The 18,671-nt window shown below is 43.8% G+C and overlaps 1 protein-coding gene across 1 annotated transcript in view; it reads left to right on the top strand.

Moving 5' to 3' along the window:
- sun2 (Sad1 and UNC84 domain containing 2) overlaps positions 1–18,671 on the top strand; it is a 97,683-nt gene that overhangs the window by 31,420 nt on the left and 47,592 nt on the right. The window contains exons 2-3 of the mRNA XM_051934433.1: positions 1,177–1,364; positions 17,237–17,373. Of these exons, the coding sequence (XP_051790393.1) occupies positions 1,237–1,364; positions 17,237–17,373 (265 nt within the window). The 5' untranslated portion in view covers positions 1,177–1,236. The remainder of the gene's footprint in view (positions 1–1,176; positions 1,365–17,236; positions 17,374–18,671) is intronic.

The raw sequence follows: 18,671 nt of genomic DNA, 5'->3' as shown, positions 1-18,671 counted from the left end.
TCGCTCTCGTTTCTTGCATTTTTCTTTTCTGATGTGCAAAAGAAGAAAAGGAAAAAAGTAATTGTTTTGCGTTTTTCATTCTTCCCTTTTAAGTTGAATATCAAATAAGTGTCTCTTTTTCTTTTTTAAATGATATTTTCTGAAATGAAATTTCAAATACCAAAAAGTACACGGACCCTCCCGTTGTCAGAAATCTTGATGTTTTGTTTGATCCATCACTTAACTTTGAGCTACACATTAGGTCTCTTTCCAAAATTTCATTTCACATTGCCCGCTTCCGTCCATTTCTGTCCTTATCTGATGCTCCAACTCTGGTTCATTGTTTCCTAATGTCTCGTACTGATTACTGTAATTCACTCTTCATTGGCCTTCCTGCAGAATCTGTACAGAAGCTCCAGTACATTCAGAACTCCCCAGCCAGAGTCCTCATCCACACAAAGCGTTCTGCTCACATCTCCCATGTTCTCTCCCAGCTCCACTGGTTACCAGTGCCATTGAGGATTAAATTCAAGATTCTGCTTCCCTACATAACCTTGCCCCTGTCTACCTCACTCAGCTCCTTACACTCCTTGTCGCTCTCTCAGGTCCTCGCACAGTTATCTCCTTACTGTCCCACACACCAGACTATCCATCTTGGGAGGACAGGCAGCTCCTTCACTGCTATGGCACCTCAACTCTGGAGCTCTCTTCCTCAGTCTCTCCGACTTTGCTCCTCTTTCTGCACTTTTAAATCTCGACTGAAACCTTTCCTCTTCTACAAACTTTTATCATCTGTGTAATTTTTTTTTTCACTCTGTATGTAAAGCAACTTTGGGTTTGTAAAAGGTGCTCAATAAATGTAACTTATTATTAATAAGATGATGCGTAATTTCTCATGTGATGCCAGTGCTGCTGGGGTGGGCTCTTTCCCCTACCATCCTTGAATTGGATGAGAGGGTTTCAGAGTGTTGGTATGTTATTTTGTGTAAAATCTGGGCACACCATAAAATAAAGTTCTGGTAATTTATCTCCTTCCTTGGATCATTCCAGCTACTGAATCCCAGACAGTCCCATGATTGTTACACTCAAAGTTCACCTCTTTGCTTGAAAGGTTTCGGTTTGTGTGTTTGTTCTCAGAGTATTGGCCGATAGCCAGATGCTTCATGTCATTGACGCGCTGTGTGATTTTCGTTGTAGAGACCTGCGGACTGAACGGAGACAGCAGGGCAAGGCCATCGGTCAAACTCGGAATCGACCATGACCTCCCGCCGTAGCCAGCGGCTAGCCATCGGCGGGTACCATCACAACGAAGATGATGGGGGCAGCAGCAGCTCAGCAGGTTCTGTCGCGGGGAGCCAAGTGACCTACCGGGAAATTCCTGTCAAGTGAGTACTCCCTTAAAAACAAACTCGATGTCAGCAGTAGAAATTGTGCATAATGATGAGGTCGTGTAAGCAACAGAAAGCCTGCAACGCTCAGGAACTTGACTCTCCCCTGGGTCACAAAATATAAAACACCAGTAATGGCGCACTGCATGACAACATGCAGTGAATCCACTTGACTTGAGCATTCCTAGTTTTCCTCCTCTTTCTCTGTATGTTTACCATTCGTTTGCTCAGAGGTTGATGCGCTTGCTGTTTCCTGAGCAGCTCTTCTGTTCTCCACCCTGACGGCCCACTTCTTCTCTTCTTCCATTGGCATCTTTTCATCCATCCATCCATCCATCCTCTTCCGCTTATCTGAGGTCGGGTCGCGGGGGCAGCAGCTTGAGCAGAGATGCCCAGACTTCCCTCTCCCCGGCCACTTCTTCTAGCTCTTCCGGGAGAATCCCAAGGCATTCCCAGGCCAGTCGAGAGACATAGTCCCTCCAGCGTGCCCTGGGTCTTCCCCGGGGCCTCCTCCCGGTTAGACTTGCCCGGAACACCTCACCAGGGAGGCGTCCAGGAGGCATCCTGATCAGATGCCCGAGCCACCTCATCTGACTCCTCTCGATGCGGAGGAGCAGCGGCTCTACTCTGAGTCCCTCCCGGATGACTGAGCTTCTCACCCTATCTTTAAGGGAGAGCCCAGACACCCTGCAGAGGAAACTCATTTCAGCCGCTTGTATTCGCGATCTCATTCTTTCGGTCACTACCCATAGCTCATGACCATAGGTGAGGGTAGGAACATAGATCGACTGGTAAATTGAGAGCTTCGCCTTGCGGCTCAGCTCCTTTTTCACCACGACAGACCGATGCAGAGCCCGCATCACTGCGGACACCGCACTGATCCGCCTGTCGATCTCACGCTCCATTCTTCCCTCACTCGTGAACAAGACCCTGAGATATCTTTGAACTCCTCCACTTGGGGCAGGATCTCGCTACCAACCCTGAGAGGGCACTTCACCCTTTTCCGGCTGAGGACCATGGTCTCAGATTTGTAGGTGCTGATTCCCATCCCAGCCGCTTCAGACTCGGCTGCGAACCGATCCAGAGAGAGCTGAAGATCACAGCCTGATGAAGCAAACAGGACAACATCATCTGCAAAAAGCAGTGACCCAATCCTGAGCCCACCAAACCGGACCCCCTCAATGCCCTGGCTGCGCCTAGAAATTCTGTCCATAAAAGTTACGAACAGAATCGGTGACAAAGGGCAGCCCTGGCGTTAAAACTGATTAAGTCAGTGTTTTTGTTTCAATTACTTAGAACGTTTTCCTTAATGTCTTCAATCTGCCTCAAGAATGATTCAAGATATGAAGAGATAGGGCAAGTGACGGCGAAGGTGGTAGGGGTAAGAATGGCGCCCGTATGCATGCACTGCACGGCCGCCCTGCTGCCCGCTACGAGAGTTGATTCTACAATAAAATAAAATAACAATAAAAAGAATCAATCATCACCTAGAAAGCAAATAGTAGACGTCACGGAATATATGTGTACCAAATATCAGGTCAATCGGTCAAACGGTTTGCGAGCTACAGATTATTTAAAATCCTGGACAGACAAACAGACAGCCACGGTAGTGTATTATATAAGAAGAGGTCCATCTTAATGGAAAGGTCTGTCATTTTTCAAGTCAACTATTTCTTAACAGCCTTGGTGTCTATTGCCGTGCCACATGAAATTACTTATTAAAGTGAAGCATATTTTATACATTTTTCAAGATTTTTTGTTTTATAATGCAGCTAATGCAGGGGTCTCCAACTTTTTTCCCCTGAGAGCTACTTTTACAAAATGAAAATGGCCGAGAGCTCCTCATGTTTTCTAACGTTTATTCTCATTGCTTATTTCAACCCAAACAAACTGAATAAGCTTGTTTTGCCTGAACATTTACAAAATGTCGGTGTCCACAACTCACATTTTGCATTAAAACATCACGAAAAATATTTAGTTCACCTGCAGGTGTATTTTGTATGTCTGTATGCATTTTCTAGTGTATCTCACACTATTGAATTAAAACATGAAAGCTGTCAAAACAAAACAATGCAATTCCAAATCCACAGATCTGACTTCTTCATTTGTCATTTTGTCCCATGTCACTGTGTCACTTTATTCACAGGTCCAGTTGCATGTGTGATGTGTTGTTTAGTTACTCAGATGACTCAACAAGAGAGGCAGGTGTGTGATGGAGCGTAGCCATCACTCTGATGGAGTCATTTCAGTGTTCGTCTGTCCGTCTTGTTCTGAACTTTGATTTCATGACATTCACGTCAGACTCACAGAGCTATGGAGACCCAAACAAAGCAGACATTTTCAGAGCTGCTTGATGAAGATTCTTATAGTTATCAGGCTGTACAGAAATGCTAAGAATGCTGTTGAGACTTTAACTGCACATTACTTTGAAGTTTTACTAATATATAACGTATAAAATCCAATGTCTGTCTGTCTGTATGTCTGTCCGCTTTTCACGAGAGAACTACTTAACAGATTTACATCAGGTCTTTTTTCTATAATTTGCTTGAACATTCCAGTTGATTTTGCGACTTCTCTCATTTCACTAAGTATCATAGTTCACTTGCAGTACCGATTTATTAGCGCGAATCCGAGTGGGACGCAGCGGACCAAGCGGAGGGGCCTTCCTCACTCACTTACCAGCTTCGGGGCGTGTTCCTTAACTCCGCTTAGCTAGCGAATGAGAGAACAATAGAATTCAACTTTGTTTGATATTTAAAATAAAGTGTTACCTAGGTCTTGATGAGTTTGAGTCCGGATACTCTCTTAAGTGTATGCCACATTGAAAAGATAGATTGCGATTCAGATTGTGGATCGTGATATGATTTTTAGATCGCCCACCCCTAATTTGACTAATCAAGTTTTCAAATTTATGTAGGATTTATTAACCCTTTGGCGAGCTACTTGGAAAGTACTTGGCGAGCGACGTGTTGGAGACCCTAGAGCTAATAGGTACCAGGGTCCCTTTATGAATTAAACCTACTGAATATTTTCATGTCCGCGTAGCAAATTCGATTTAACTTGCCGTCTATGTTTCGGAGGCTTGTAGATAGATAGATAGATAGATAGATAGATAGATAGATAGATAGATAGATAGATAGATAGATAGATAGATAGATAGATAGATAGATAGATAGATAGATAGATAGATAGATAGATAGATAGATAGATAGATAGATAGATAGATAGATAGATAGATAGATAGATAGATAGATAGATAGATAGATAGATAGATTTAGTACAGTAGGCCGGAAAAAAATAGTTCAGTGGCTGATTTACGTAAGTTGCATTCTATTAAATGACATCATGGAGTGTTTTCTTATGAACATTGCTATATAAAACAGGAGAGCACGTTGATAGAACTGATGAGCAGATACCGGTCGCAGGCTTCTGTTTGCCTAAACAGTGTGAACGCCTCTCAGACGGCTGGTACAGTACCAGGCAAGTCTGCCAGGCTCGCTGCCTCATTTCCTGCTACATAAGTTGTTTCCTTTCTGTTTTGTTCATTTTTGTGACTTTTAAATGCTGCTGTTGTTATGAAAGGCACTTAATAATAATTCAAGGGTTGCAAGTTTTCTTTCTTTCTTTCTTTCTTTCTTTCTTTCTTTCTTTCTTTCTTTCTTTCTTTCTTTCTTTCTTTCTTTCTTTCTTTCTTTCTTTCTTTCTTTCTTTCTTTCTTTCTTTCTTTCTTTCTTGCCAGTCTACCTCCCACCCCCCTCCATTCCCCTGCTGTTTCCTGTTTTCTATATTGGCTTAACGTCATGCCCCATGCCCCTATAAAAGGAGGGGGCAGAAAAACATGACGGCTTCTTGGACTTGCACCTCCACCACAATGATTTAGAAGGATTTAATAAAACTGGACTTGATGTAAAGTGATGGGGAAGTGACAGTCCAGCAAAGAAAAGCAGGGCCTGTCTGATCAAGGAAAGGGGGAGGTCCGGAGCACCACAAGTAGGACTTTTTTTCCTCTGGATGTTCTGGTTTTCCTCCCACAATCCCAGAGGTGTGCTGGATACGTGAAGGCCAGTTTCCAAATGGCCCGGTGTGGGTGCCCATCCAGAGCCGATTCACGTCTTACAGCCGGTGAGACTCTAAAAACAGCTTTGCCCCAAACATTGGATTAGCTGTTAAGCAGGTTAAAGATCGTTATCTTCTTAAGCTTTAAGTGGGCGACAAATGAAACTACTTCAAAAGTGTTGATTTCACAGGTTCCAGAATAGATTCCTAAATGTGAGATCTTACACCGACTGCGTTGAATCAACAGGAATCAATTTGTGGTGCACTCCTTGTCAGTGCAGGTTTTCACACGACTCCTGCACTCCGTGACCCACTGACCCGTGTGGCTTCAGCTTTCTATTTGGCCGATTGTCCGGCGATCGGAGTGAAAACATCTGAAGACAGTCAGGCTGCAGCCTTCAAGTGCTTTTATGTGAATAAAGAAAAAAGTAATTGAGGCTGCAACTCTAGAAAAATAAAAATGGGAGAAGAAAAAAAAAAATAACGATTTTCACTTCAACTGACTAACCAGATGGGAAATTTGAATGTTTTTGTAGGGAAACACATCTGTCCATTGTTATTGGTTTTATTGATGTATACAGCCCAGTGAGTCAGTGGCCTCTTATATGTTCCAGTGTACTAGTATTTTATAAATGTTTCCAGGCCCCGACCCCTAAAATCACTATCCACTGCAGGATGAGGCGGTCTGGAATTCAAGTCACTTCCTGATCCCAGCTGTAATGGATGGCACTCATAGGCTTGGCTTCCCAAAAACGGTTGAGCAGGGGCCTTTACCCCGTGTTGTCTGCTGAATATTTTCTCCCCCGAGTACGCTATATGGCAGCATCCCTCAGCTATGGTCACCCATTCGGATACCCACAGGGCATGCTGGGAACTGGAGTCCCGGAGTACACAACCTGTTGTTGTTTCTGTAGGCGCCACTAGGGGGAGCCGTAGGGGTTTTACAATCCTAACTTCGTGGGACTGCAGTCTGACCCACGGGCCGTGACCCAGCACCGGAGGTACTCCTGGGGTCTGAGATAAAAGGAGCTGCTCTGCCTGTCCTCGGGGAGTCGGAGTTGGGAGGCAGCAGGCGACACTCAACAGGAGGAGCAGAATCTCTGATTCTGCTTGTGTGTTGTGGATGATCTTTATTCTCTGCAATAATTAAAAACCTTTTATTTGAAGTCGGAGTTGTGTTGGGTGACACTGTGAATATGGTTTAGGGCTCAGTGGCATCCCCTTGTGGTCACACAGCGCTTTATAGAATACTTCAGTTAAGGAGGAGGACTGTAAGGGAAGCTTGTTATTTTGCTGTCTTCAGTGTCTCGCCGAGCTGATAACAGTAATTAGCACCTCTCAGCTGCTCGGCCTTCAAATTAATGCGTGAGGAGAATTTTCTCTTTTCTAGCGCTTACATCAGTGAGCGTGCCGCATATTTAGGTTAGTCACTCATAGCTTAAAAAAAAAACCCTGTCTGGTAGTTAAACTCTAGAAGACACAAGACACCATTTACACATTAACAATCTGGTGTAATAGAGGAGCCAGTGAGAGTGACATAGTGTTGGGGTAGCAAGCGAGCAAACCCTATGTGATTGCCATGGGGCATCCCGATTTGACTACGGCGTGACCTCGTGTCAAAATGGATGGTACGGAAGCCAGATGCCCAGGGGCAGTTCCATCCTCCATACATTAGGTGGCAGTAGTCCACTGGAGGCATCCCAGCTTGGACACCCATTGGATTGCGGAACTGCGACCCTGTCAGGGTACCTGTGTGCAGCAAGGAGGGGGTACAGACAGGGTAGGACTGCCCTTGTTCTCAAGCAAACATCTGGACAAACATCTACACACGCCAAGACCTATGGCCTGGCAACCTGAGAGGCAATAGACTTAGATAGACAGATCAACAGATAGATACTTAATTAATCCCAAGGGGAAATTCACATACTCCAGCAGCAGAAACAATATTAAATTCAAGAGTGAGGCATCCTTCTTCTTTATGGTGCCTCCCCAGCACACCACCGCATAGAAGAGGGCGCTCGCCACAACCGTCTGATAGAATGTCTCCAGCATCTTATTGCAGATGTTGAAGGACGCCAGCCTTCTAAGAAAGTATAGTCACCTCTGTCCTCTCTTACACAGAGAATCAGTATTGGCAGTCCAATCCAATTTATCATCCAACTGAACTCCCAGGTATTTATAGGTCTGCACCCTCTGCACACAGTCGCCTCTGATGATCACGGGGTCCATGAGGGGCCTGGTCCTCATAAAATCCACCACCAGCTCCTTGGTTTTGCTGGTGTTCAGGTGTAGGTGGTTTGAGTCGCACCATTTATCAAAGTCCTTGATTAGCTTGTGACTGTAAAAGTCAACTGGAAGTGATACTTTTTATCACAGATTTTTAGTATAATTTTGTCAAGATAAAGATATATTTCTTGTTCGCTTGTCTGCTCGCATCAGCCGTCATGGGTGAAGTTATGACAACCCACCTCATCATGTTATATTCTTCTTCTTATTCTAATTTTCCTTGTACAATTCTGTTTCTTCAGCGGTTATGTTTGGCCATGGCTCGTCACAACAGACATACAAAGCGCCGTAGTGAGATTTCTTTGGACAGAGAGAGTGAAACCCACTGACAATTTGTCAAAGGATTAACTTTTGGGCACCCAACTTGTGCAAACTTTATGGTACCCCGAGTAATCATGCACTATAGCATGTGTAGATCCATTGCTGAGATCCAAATGTGCAACAACAGCGGACAACGTAATTCATCATTTTCCTCTGATGAAAGTCAATGTGTGCTGATAGTCGACCAGATCGAGGTTCGTCAGTTACATTTGTTTGCCCCATTTTAAACCTTTATACTCATTCATAAACTCCTGCTGCGGTGGGTTGGCACCCTGCCCAGGATTGGTTCCCTGCCTTGTGCCCTGTGTTGGCTGGGATTGGCTCCAGCAGACCCCCGTGACCCTGTGTTCGGATTCAGCGGGTTGGAAAATGGATGGATGGATGGATAAACTCCTGCCGTTGTCACTTCCGAACAGAGCCAATATCCTTTGGTGACTTTCGGTAGATTTCATTCCTTCTGCCTAAAGAGATCTCACTGTGGTGCGTTGCTCAATAATGGTGCAGTGCAGTGTCCATGTTCATTTGACCCTGGCTTCATCAAGACTAACAGCAGAGCACTGTGCTGCACATGTCTGAACTACCCAAACGTGTTGTATTGCGTCAGCTTTTATACTTTGCGGTTACCGTGTCATTTTCAAATTGCCTTTACTTTTTGATTTTGCCTCTGTGGTAATAAAAAGCCTTGACACATAAAAAGGTTTGGGGTCATCCTCCCGTATAATTGGAAAGTGGCTGAAAATCTGAAGATTTGTTGAGAAAAAGTCTTTACAGTCAAGAGTCCAAAACAGAACTGAGGTTATGGTACAGACAAGGCGGTTTTTATGGCGAAAGGGGGGGAAATTATGTCATCTGGGGTTTGGACCCGGAATTGATGTCTTCTGGGGTGGAACTGGAAGTGACATCATCTGGATTTGGAACCGGAAAGTGACTTCATCTGGGGTGGAACCAAAAGTGACTTATCTGGGGTGGAACCAGAAGTGACGTCTTCTGGGGGTGGAAACGGAAGTGACATAATCTTGGCTTCAAACCAGAAGTAACGTCGTCTGGGGTGGAACCAGAAGTGATATAACTCTGCACAACAAAGTTTTTGCTTCTTGAACACTATTGGGTGTTTCTTATAGATTATTGGGCACTGATCACAAATATCAAATGAAAATTTACCCATCACCTACCATTTCAGTTTTGTCAAACTTTTCAGGAAGCAAGACTTTTCAAAAAAAATTGTTGTGCAGTGGGGTGGAACCGGAAATTATGTCACCTGGGGTACAGCCAGAAGAGATGTCATCTGGGTTGGGCCATGAAGTAATATCATAGGGCCCAGGTGGAATTTCCAACATTTGGTCTACGGGGAAGAAAGAGAAAGGATCAGTGCAGTCTGCCACCCTCCAGTCCAACCAGGAATTACTTTCTTTTGAGCCCTTTAGCTGCCTCCTATGCACACGTGTGTGACACCTCATATCTAGAGGTCATGAGCATAGATGGTAGGTGGATACCTAATTATTACTAAACTAGACAAAGAGCCCGGTTTCGACAACGTAAGATGAAACAGGCATGAGTGGAATAGTATAATATATAATAAGTATAAGCACCACAAACCTGATATAGGTGTATTGAATGAATGCGTAATTAGGCCTTGAGCTGTAGTCGAAATCACCTTTCAGGCCTCTAGAGCTTTAATCGAAGTCGCCTTTCTCTTTGAATTTTTGCGTCCGTAAATCCACCTCCTGCCGCGATGTTGGTCTTGTAAGGTTTTTCGGGCAGATGTGCAGAAGGCAACTGCGCATTCGGCTTCGGACATGCGCAGAAGGCGACGTGTGCAGAAGGTGACGGCGCATTCGGCTTCGGACATGCGCAGAAGGCGACGTGTGCAGAAGGTGACGGCGCATTCGGCTTTGGACATGCGCAGAATGCGACGTACCCAGAAGGCGACTGCGCATTTGGCTTCGGACGAACGTGAGTGAGTGATTGAGTGAGTGAGTGAGTGAGTGAGGAGACTGGCAAATTATGTATTAATTACTAAATAGATAACTAAAATGGTTAAGTTTATGTATAGAAGTGTAGATTTAAATAACCTCAGTTTAAATTAAAAAATTGTGTTGCATCCATAGCTTTGTTCTTTTTGGAAGCAACTGTGGCTCTGAGGCTAGGGATCTGCATCGGCATTTGGAAGGTTGTGACTCTACTCCGTTGAGCCCCTGAGCAAAACCCTTAACCTGCAATTGCTTTGTCTTGGGTATGATGTTAATCTGCAAGCAGGTCCTCCAATTTACAGGCAAAACTTGGGGGTTGGTTACGGGATTGACATACCGGTCACCATAAAAAAAAAACTTGCACTATTCCAGTGTGGTGCTGAGGTGTCACCCGCTGCACTCGGATTCCAATCCAGGTGGTTCATCATGTGGTGGGTGCAGCATATGCTTCTAACCCCTGAGTGTCATCTGCATAGCACTGAAAACCCAAACCTCATTTTCTGATGATATGCCCAGAATAGGCCCCTGACAAAACCCTGATGAACACCATGGCATACTTGGACAGAGCGAGATTTTTTATTACCTGTGAGAACAAGTCAAGAAAGATCTGATAAGTAGGACTGAAACCAATAAAGCGCAGCACCAAAGAGCTTGAGCAACTTTTCCATTCAGTCAATAAGAAGACGTGGCAAACCATGTGATAAGAAGCGCTGAGATGTTTTGAGATGTATTGACTGTTTAAACTCCTTTGACTTGTTTTGTACTTTGTTCAATATTTTATTTAAAAAAAATGTTTGCAAAAAAATGTAAACAGATGCGTGATGGATGGAGACCATCCTAATTTAACTGGATTCTGTGACTAAGTGGTCCATCCAGAGTGCTGCTTGTCTCACAGCAGAAGAAATTCTCTGCTTGCTTATTAGCTCCACAAGACGCAAGTTCACCACGTGAGTGTTGGCCGTTTCCTGGCAGCATGCAAGTAACACACAAACACTTCACATCTCCCAGGAGTGAGAGATCATCTATTAGTGCTGCCAACATACAGGCAGCTGTTAACCAGAGCTTGTGCAGGGCAAGCTGAGCACTTCTCGTCTTTATACTACATGGCGATCACCATGTGAGGAGTATTCCTCTGTAGTTCACAGGGCAGTAGCCCACAAGCACTGACTGATAGGTTACACCAAGTGCTGCAAATTTCCAACAGAAGGTGTTCACCACTCTTCAGAGTACAAATGGGTGCTACCCATCTTCTGGCAGCCGGTCAATGTATAAGCACTTGCAGGCTCTGGGGGGATGAAAGGTCACACCCTGGTACTTCTTATCTCCAGCAGGTGGTGATTTTTGCTTGAGAACTTCTAAGAGCTTCTGACTCCAAGTCATCACCACATGAGTAGTGCCCATCTCCTGGTAGCACACAACTCTCAGGTTGCTTGAAATCTGAGATGCCATGGTGGTGTTGCCCTTCTCCCAGCTGAAAGCAGTCAACGTCTAGGCCCACATACACTAAATAGTAATGGTGTCACAAAATGACGAGACAGAAGCTCATAATAGGATCAAAATATTCAAAAAACATTTGACAACTGAAATGAAAACAGAATGGTTGTGGAAGTAGAAATAACATCATCACAGGCAGATGGAAGTGACGTCATCAGAGCTTGACGGAAGTGACATCATCTTTGGGAGTCGGAAGTGAAGGCTGCATCAGGAGTCACATCATCAGAAGGAGCCAGAAATGATAAAGATAGGGAAAAATCTGGGTCGTTAATCTTATGCGGGTCTGTTGAAAGAAGGAAAGACGCGTCAGTGCTCTGTTCCAACCCCATATCTTGCCATATTTTACTCACCTCTGAACCCGATGGCTGCCTCCCAAGCATTGAAATTCTTAATAAATAGAGTTAAAAAAAAGTGTGGAGACTTTTGGAATGTCCCTCGTATGTTTAACCGTTTGGAGAGAAACTCGGCCAGCCACTTGATCATACATTTCTTTAATAAATAGGAATGTTCTTCTGTGTTGACAGCCATAAGGACTATATTCAATTCAAAACGGTTTGTTGTTTCCAGGCTTTCGGTTATTTGTTTGTTTGTATTATATACATCGGGAGTTATAATTCATAGTTCTGTTTCAGGAGGATTCCGTGATGGTTTGTAAATAGGAAATTGGACTTGCATTGCGTTTCATTTTCTAACATATATTCATATTGGACTTAATTTTTTTTATTTTCTAACATATATTCATATTTTCAATTTGTTGTAATTTGGTGTTTTCTTTAGTTTTTCGTTTTTCTTGTTATTGTTGCTGCTGCACTAGGCGTGGTAAAATATAATTATTGAACATCCTGTTTAGTTACTTGTTCAAAATATTATGTTACGTTACATTGAATTTAATTTCAGTAGGTTATGTTATATTACATTACATTATGTTACGTTATGTTTCGTTATGTTACGTTACATTACGTTCCGTTACGTTATGTTATGTTTCGTTATTTGCCAACAGTACATTTCTCCTTTATGAGTGAACATGAGTCCAAATGTGAGGCCACCCTGTGGTGGGCCAGTGCTTGCCTTTACCTTGATCCAGCTCCCAGGACCCCATAAATGGAAATACAGTGGAACCTCGTGTCACGAATGTCTCGGAACACGTACAAATCAGGTTACGACCAAAAAGTTTGCCAAACTTTTGCATCTGTTCACGACCACACACTCGGGTGACGAACAAGCCATTTTCCCTTCTGGTTCGTACACGCCGATGATTTCCGCACGTGTTCAGTCTCTCCCTGTGCATTCGCTGTGAACTCTTTGTGCTCTTTCGTTTCCCTTCCGGTTCGTACACGCCGATGATTTCCGCACGTGTTCAGTCGTCTCTCCCTGTGCATTCGCTGTGAACTCTTTGTGCTCTTTCGTTTCCCTTCCGGTTCATACACGCCGATGATTTCCGCACGTGTTCAGTCTCTCCCTGTGCATTTGCTGTGAACTCTTTGTGCTCTATTTCGTTTCCCTTTCCGGTTCGTACACGCCGATGATTTCCACACGTGTTCAGTCGTCTCTCCCTGTGCATTCGCTGTGAACTCTTTGTGCTCTTTCGTTTCCCTTCCGGTTCGTACACGCCGATGATTTCCGCACGTGTTCAGTCGTCTCTCCCTGTGCATTCGCTGTGAACTCTTTGTGCTCTTTCGTTTCCCTTCCGGTTCGTACACGCCGATGATTTCCGCACGTGTTCAGTCTCTCCCTGTGCATTTGCTGTGAACTCTTTGTGCTCTATTTCGTTTCCCTTTCCGGTTCGTACACGCCGATGATTTCCGCACGTGTTCAGTCTCTCCCTCTGCATTCGCTGTGAACTCTTTGTGCTCTATTTCGTTTCCCTTCCGGTTCGTACATGCCGATGCTTTACGCACGTGTTCAGTCGTCTCTCCCTGTGCATTCGCTGTGAACTCTTTGCGCACTATTTCGGTTCCTTTCCTGTTCATACATGCCGGTGATTTACGTACGTATTTAGTCTCTCCCTGTACAGTACATTGTTCTCGTTCAGACGTGCATCGTGCAGAGGAACTTTACCTCAAAACTGTAATCTCTTCTCCACTCAGCTTCCTGCTCACTTCCTTCATGCTAGAACTCGACTCATGCAAGGTTAGTTTTCTTGGTTGTTTATGGTTAGTTTTTGTATAAATTAAGGATTTTTCAAATGTTCATTATTTTTTCCCTGTGCTTAAAACTCATTAAAAAAAAGTGTTTACAGCGAGCGATTTGTAAGGCTATAGCGTGAACTCTCCCAGTGTTATTCAATGTTTTTACATTTAGTTTACTATTCCGCTGTGCATTCTGTGGTATAATTAACTATTTTTGTGCTTAAAAATCTTTAAAAAATTATATTTACATACAGTTCATAAAGTCTGGAACGGATTAACTGTATTTACATTCAATCCTATGGGGGAAATTACTTTGGAACATAACTGTAGTACTAGGGTGTTGTACTGTGTTAGCCATTATGAATGTAGAGAAAACATAACCAAATCGGGTTGCGACCAGAGTTTTGGAACGAATTACGGTCGTGACCCGAGGTTCCACTGTATCTGTTTTAGAAAATGGATGTATGAACAAAAAAAAAAAAAAAAATTGGTGACCAGCAAATAGAATAAAAAAAGACTACTGAGGTTAAGAATGGTGAAGATTAGATACCACAAAGAAGAGGTTTTGAGACATGGAGCCAGCAGTTTGAACTCTTATCACAGCTTATCATACAACCTCATATTGGGTTTTTTATCTTACATACAGCAGTTATAATGTTCCCTTTTTTTCCCCAAGTGCCTTTGCCAATATGTTCTTACTAGATGTGTAAGAGGCGCATATGCTGTATAACTCAATTGCATCAGATAGCACTATAGGAAGCTCACATTTATCACTCCCCAGTTTAAAATATATCAAGGCACTTACTGTTCTCCTTAGTTGGCCAAACAGAAGGATGACATTCTGCCCATCTGGGCTGATAATTCACACCAAAATCCTTCATTCATACTGTTTGGGTAAAGCCAGGCTGACCTCTAATATTTGTTTGATTGCACCAGATAAGGTCGTTTCCAGCATTTCTGGGGACTTAAACGATATGCAGCACCTACAGTGGTGTGAAAAACTATTTGCCCCCTTCCTGATTTCTTATTCTTTTGCATGTTTGTCACACAAAATGTTTCTGATCATCAAACACATTTAACCATTAGTCAAATATAACACAAGTAAACACAAAATGCAGTTTGTAAATGGTGGTTTTTATTATTTAGGGAGAAAAAAAAAATCCAAACCTACATGGCCCTGTGTGAAAAAGTAATTGCCCCCTGAACCTAATAACTGGTTGGGCCACCCTTAGCAGCAATAACTGCAATCAAGCGTTTGCGATAACTTGCAATGAGTCTTTTACAGCGCTCTGGAGGAATTTTGGCCCACTCATCTTTGCAAAATTGTGGTAATTCAGCTTTATTTGAGGGTTTTCTAGCATGAACCGCCTTTTTAAGGTCATGCCATAGCATCTCAATTGGATTCAGGTCAGGACTTTGACTAGGCCACTCCAAAGTCTTCATTTTGTTTTTCTTCAGCCATTCAGAGGTGGATTTGCTGGTGTGTTTTGGGTCATTGTCCTGTTGCAGCACCCAAGATCGCTTCAGCTTGAGTTGACGAACAGATGGCCGGACATTCTCCTTCAGGATTTTTTGGTAGACAGTAGAATTCATGGTTCCATCTATCACAGCAAGCCTTCCAGGTCCTGAAGCAGCAAAACAACCCCAGACCATCACACTACCACCACCATATTTTACTGTTGGTATAATGTTCTTTTTCTGAAATGCTGTGTTCCTTTTACGTCAGATGTAACGGGACATTTGCCTTCCAAAAAGTTCAACTTTTGACTCATCAGTCCACAAGGTATTTTCCCAAAAGTCTTGGCAATCATTGAGATGTTTCTTAGCAAAATTGAGACGAGCCCTAATGTTCTTTTTGCTTAACAGTGGTTTGCGTCTTGGAAATCTGCCATGCAGGCCGTTTTTGCCCAGTCTCTTTCTTATGGTGGAGTCGTGAACACTGACCTTCTATTGAGGCAAGTGAGGCCTGCAGTTCTTTAGACGTTGTCCTGGGGTCTTTTGTGACCTCTCGGATGAGTCGTTTCTGCGCTCTTGGGGTAATTTTGGTCGGCCAGCCACTCCTGGGAAGGTTCACCACTGTTCCATGTTTTTTGCCATTTGTGGATAATGGCTCTCACTGTGGTTCACTGGAGTCCCAAAGCTTTAGAAATGGCTTTATAACCTTTACCAGACTGATAGATCTCAATTACTTCTGTTTCTCATTTGTTCCTGAATTTCTTTGGATCTTGCACGATGTCTAGCTTTTGAGGTGCTTTTGGTCTACTTCTCTGTGTCAGGCAGCTCCGATTTAAGTGATTTCTTGATTGAAACAGGTGTGGCAGTAATCAGGCCTGGGGGTGGCTACGGAAATTGAACTCAGGTGTGATACACCACAGTTAGGTTATTTTTTAATAAGGGGGCAATTACTTTTTCACACAGGGCCATGTAGGTTTGGATTTTTTTTCTCCCTAAATAATAAACACCATCATTTAAAAACTGCATTTTGTGTTTACTTGTGTTATATTTGACTAATGGTTAAATGTGTTTGATGATCAGAAACATTTTGTGTGACAAACATGCAAAAGAATAAGAAATCAGGAAGGGGGCAAATAGTTTTTCACACCACTGTATTTGTATTGGCTTTAACACCATCCATTTTGTGTGAGGCCCCTGGGCCCATTTATACCAGACAACTGCCCTGAATCCAAACTTTTCAATAAGCAGAACCTTAACCAGAAGTAATTAAACAAGTGGGCAAAGTAGAAACAGGAGAAGAGTGGGAATAAGTAACAGTTCATGCATCAGAATCCGTCATCGTCAGTCAGCTCTCAATGCTGCAGATTTTCTTCTGTACAGAGATGGTAGCACCTCAAAGAGTGCTGTGGTTCACAGATCCAGCATCCGGGGGTTCAAATGCCGTGCCCTGCTGTTGTCTGTGTTGGCTTTGCAAGTCCATCCTTTGTCTGTGTGGGTTTTCCTTCCACCTCCCCACAAATGCTCAATTAGCCATCAACTCTAAATTCTCTACCACTTACTATTGATAATTAACTTCAGCACTTATTAGAGTCTTTGCCCCATGCCCCACTAAAGCCAATACCTAATTATAATAGTTGGATGGAAAACCGTTGTCGATGAGTGTGAAGGGGGGTCCCCCATAAAGTTATTGCAATCCAAATACTAAATGGACTGAGCAAGGGCTGGGCAGTCGAAAATCAGGAGCTAGAAAGGTAAGGGGGAGGATTCTGTTTGGTCAGGGGGATGAATGCTTGAGATTATGGGCTAAAGCCCCAGAAGCCCCCGCCTCACATTGCCACTGTTAACAACGCCTGACTTGAACGACTTTTTAACTGACCTGGAAGCAGTAAGGTTGCACTTGCTACTTGTGCATGTTTGTTTATTTTCTGAATAATTAATGGCAACGTTTAGAGTTGTTGGTAAGTTGACGGTGGATTTGTCTAATTTTGGGATCTGCCAAGGACAAGTCAATTGCTAGTTAAGTCCTGCTGTTCGAAAGCTTAGAATTAAAAGAGGGGGAGGTTACTTTTTCTGCACGACTGTAGAGGGTGGGATTGTTTTAGCATTCTGAAATGAGACTGCCCCCCTTATAATCTGTGCACAAAATTTGTATTGACAGAATCTTTAAAAGGAAGTCTACAAGCAGACGCACGACACCCACCCCGCGGTACGGGAGCAGCACCTACTCCGCTGAGTCATTGACCACCTACAACAGCGAACCCCTGGAGGAGTCAACTGTAAACAAAACGTACTGGGGTATGTGATGTGATGGGCACAGCCTGTTGATTCCTTTATTTGGGATTAAACACCCGCCTTGGGTACTCTGTATGTGTGTGTGTGTGAAGGTCTCCCACTAGACATTAGGAATGCGCTCATTTGGGTTACCCTCATGCACTTAGCCACATTGAAAGCTGATGACTGGAGTCTGCAACGTACTGTACTCCCATTGTGGTGCCACCTGCTGGACAAAAGGCAGTAGGACCTTTTCTATCATCCTGTCTCTCTTGTTCTAGAAAATTAGCACTCCCTTCAGGTTGGCACCTGGTGCTGATGAGATGACCTTCCACACCACAACTAAGAATTCATTAAAGGAAGCTAGAGAATGGCTGGATGGATATTTTGCAGTGTACTTGGATATGAGACCATCTAGGAAAAGCTGGGGTTGTTGCTGGAAGAGGTGTTAGTGAGGCCAGTCCCTATGGTCTGAATGTGAATCCCAGTGTCCCAGTGCAGTGATGGGGAGGGACACCGTGTGATACAAAATGGAATCATCCATTGGATGAGACGTAAAACCGAGGCCCTGACCCTCTGTGGTCATGAAGCATCCTTCATAAAGAGTTTGGTCTAATTATTCTGCAAACACCAATCATCCCCTGTCTCTAATTGTCACTCTCATCACTTCACCATCTAATAGTTAATGTGTGATGAGTGTCGTCGTGTTCTTCTTTCGGCTGCTCCCGTTAGGGGTTGCCACAGTGGATCATCTTCTTCCATATCTTTCTGTCCTCTGCATCTTGTTCTGTTACACCATCACCTGCCTGTCCTCTCTCACCACATCCATGAACCTTCACTTAGGCCTTCCTCTTTTCCCTTACCTGGCAGCTCTATTCTTAGCACCCTTCTCCCAATATACCCATCCTCTCTCCTCTGTACATGTCCAAATCAGCGCAATCTCGCCTCTCTGACTTTGTCTCTCAACCGTCCAACTTGAGCTGACCCTCTAATGTCCTCATTTCTAATCCTGTCCACCCTCATCATACCCAATCATCTTTAACTCTGCTATCTCCAGCTCTTTCTCCTGTTTTCTGGTCAGTGCCACTGTCTCCAACCCATTTAACATAGCCAGTAGACCTTTTGTAGTGTAAGTAAATCAGAACATTCAGAATAATACAGACCCTCTAATGTCCTCATTTCTAATCCTATCCATCCTCGTCACACCCAATGCAAATCTTGTCATCTTTAACTCTGCCACCTCCAGCTCTGTCTCCTGCTTTCTGGTCAGTGCCACCGTCTCCAACCCATATAACATAGCTGGTCTCACTACCGTCCTGTAG

The sequence above is a fragment of the Erpetoichthys calabaricus genome, chromosome 12 (assembly GCF_900747795.2).
Source record: "Erpetoichthys calabaricus chromosome 12, fErpCal1.3, whole genome shotgun sequence".
Lineage (NCBI taxonomy): Eukaryota > Metazoa > Chordata > Cladistia > Polypteriformes > Polypteridae > Erpetoichthys > Erpetoichthys calabaricus.
This window is presented reverse-complemented; position numbering and strand designations above follow the sequence as displayed.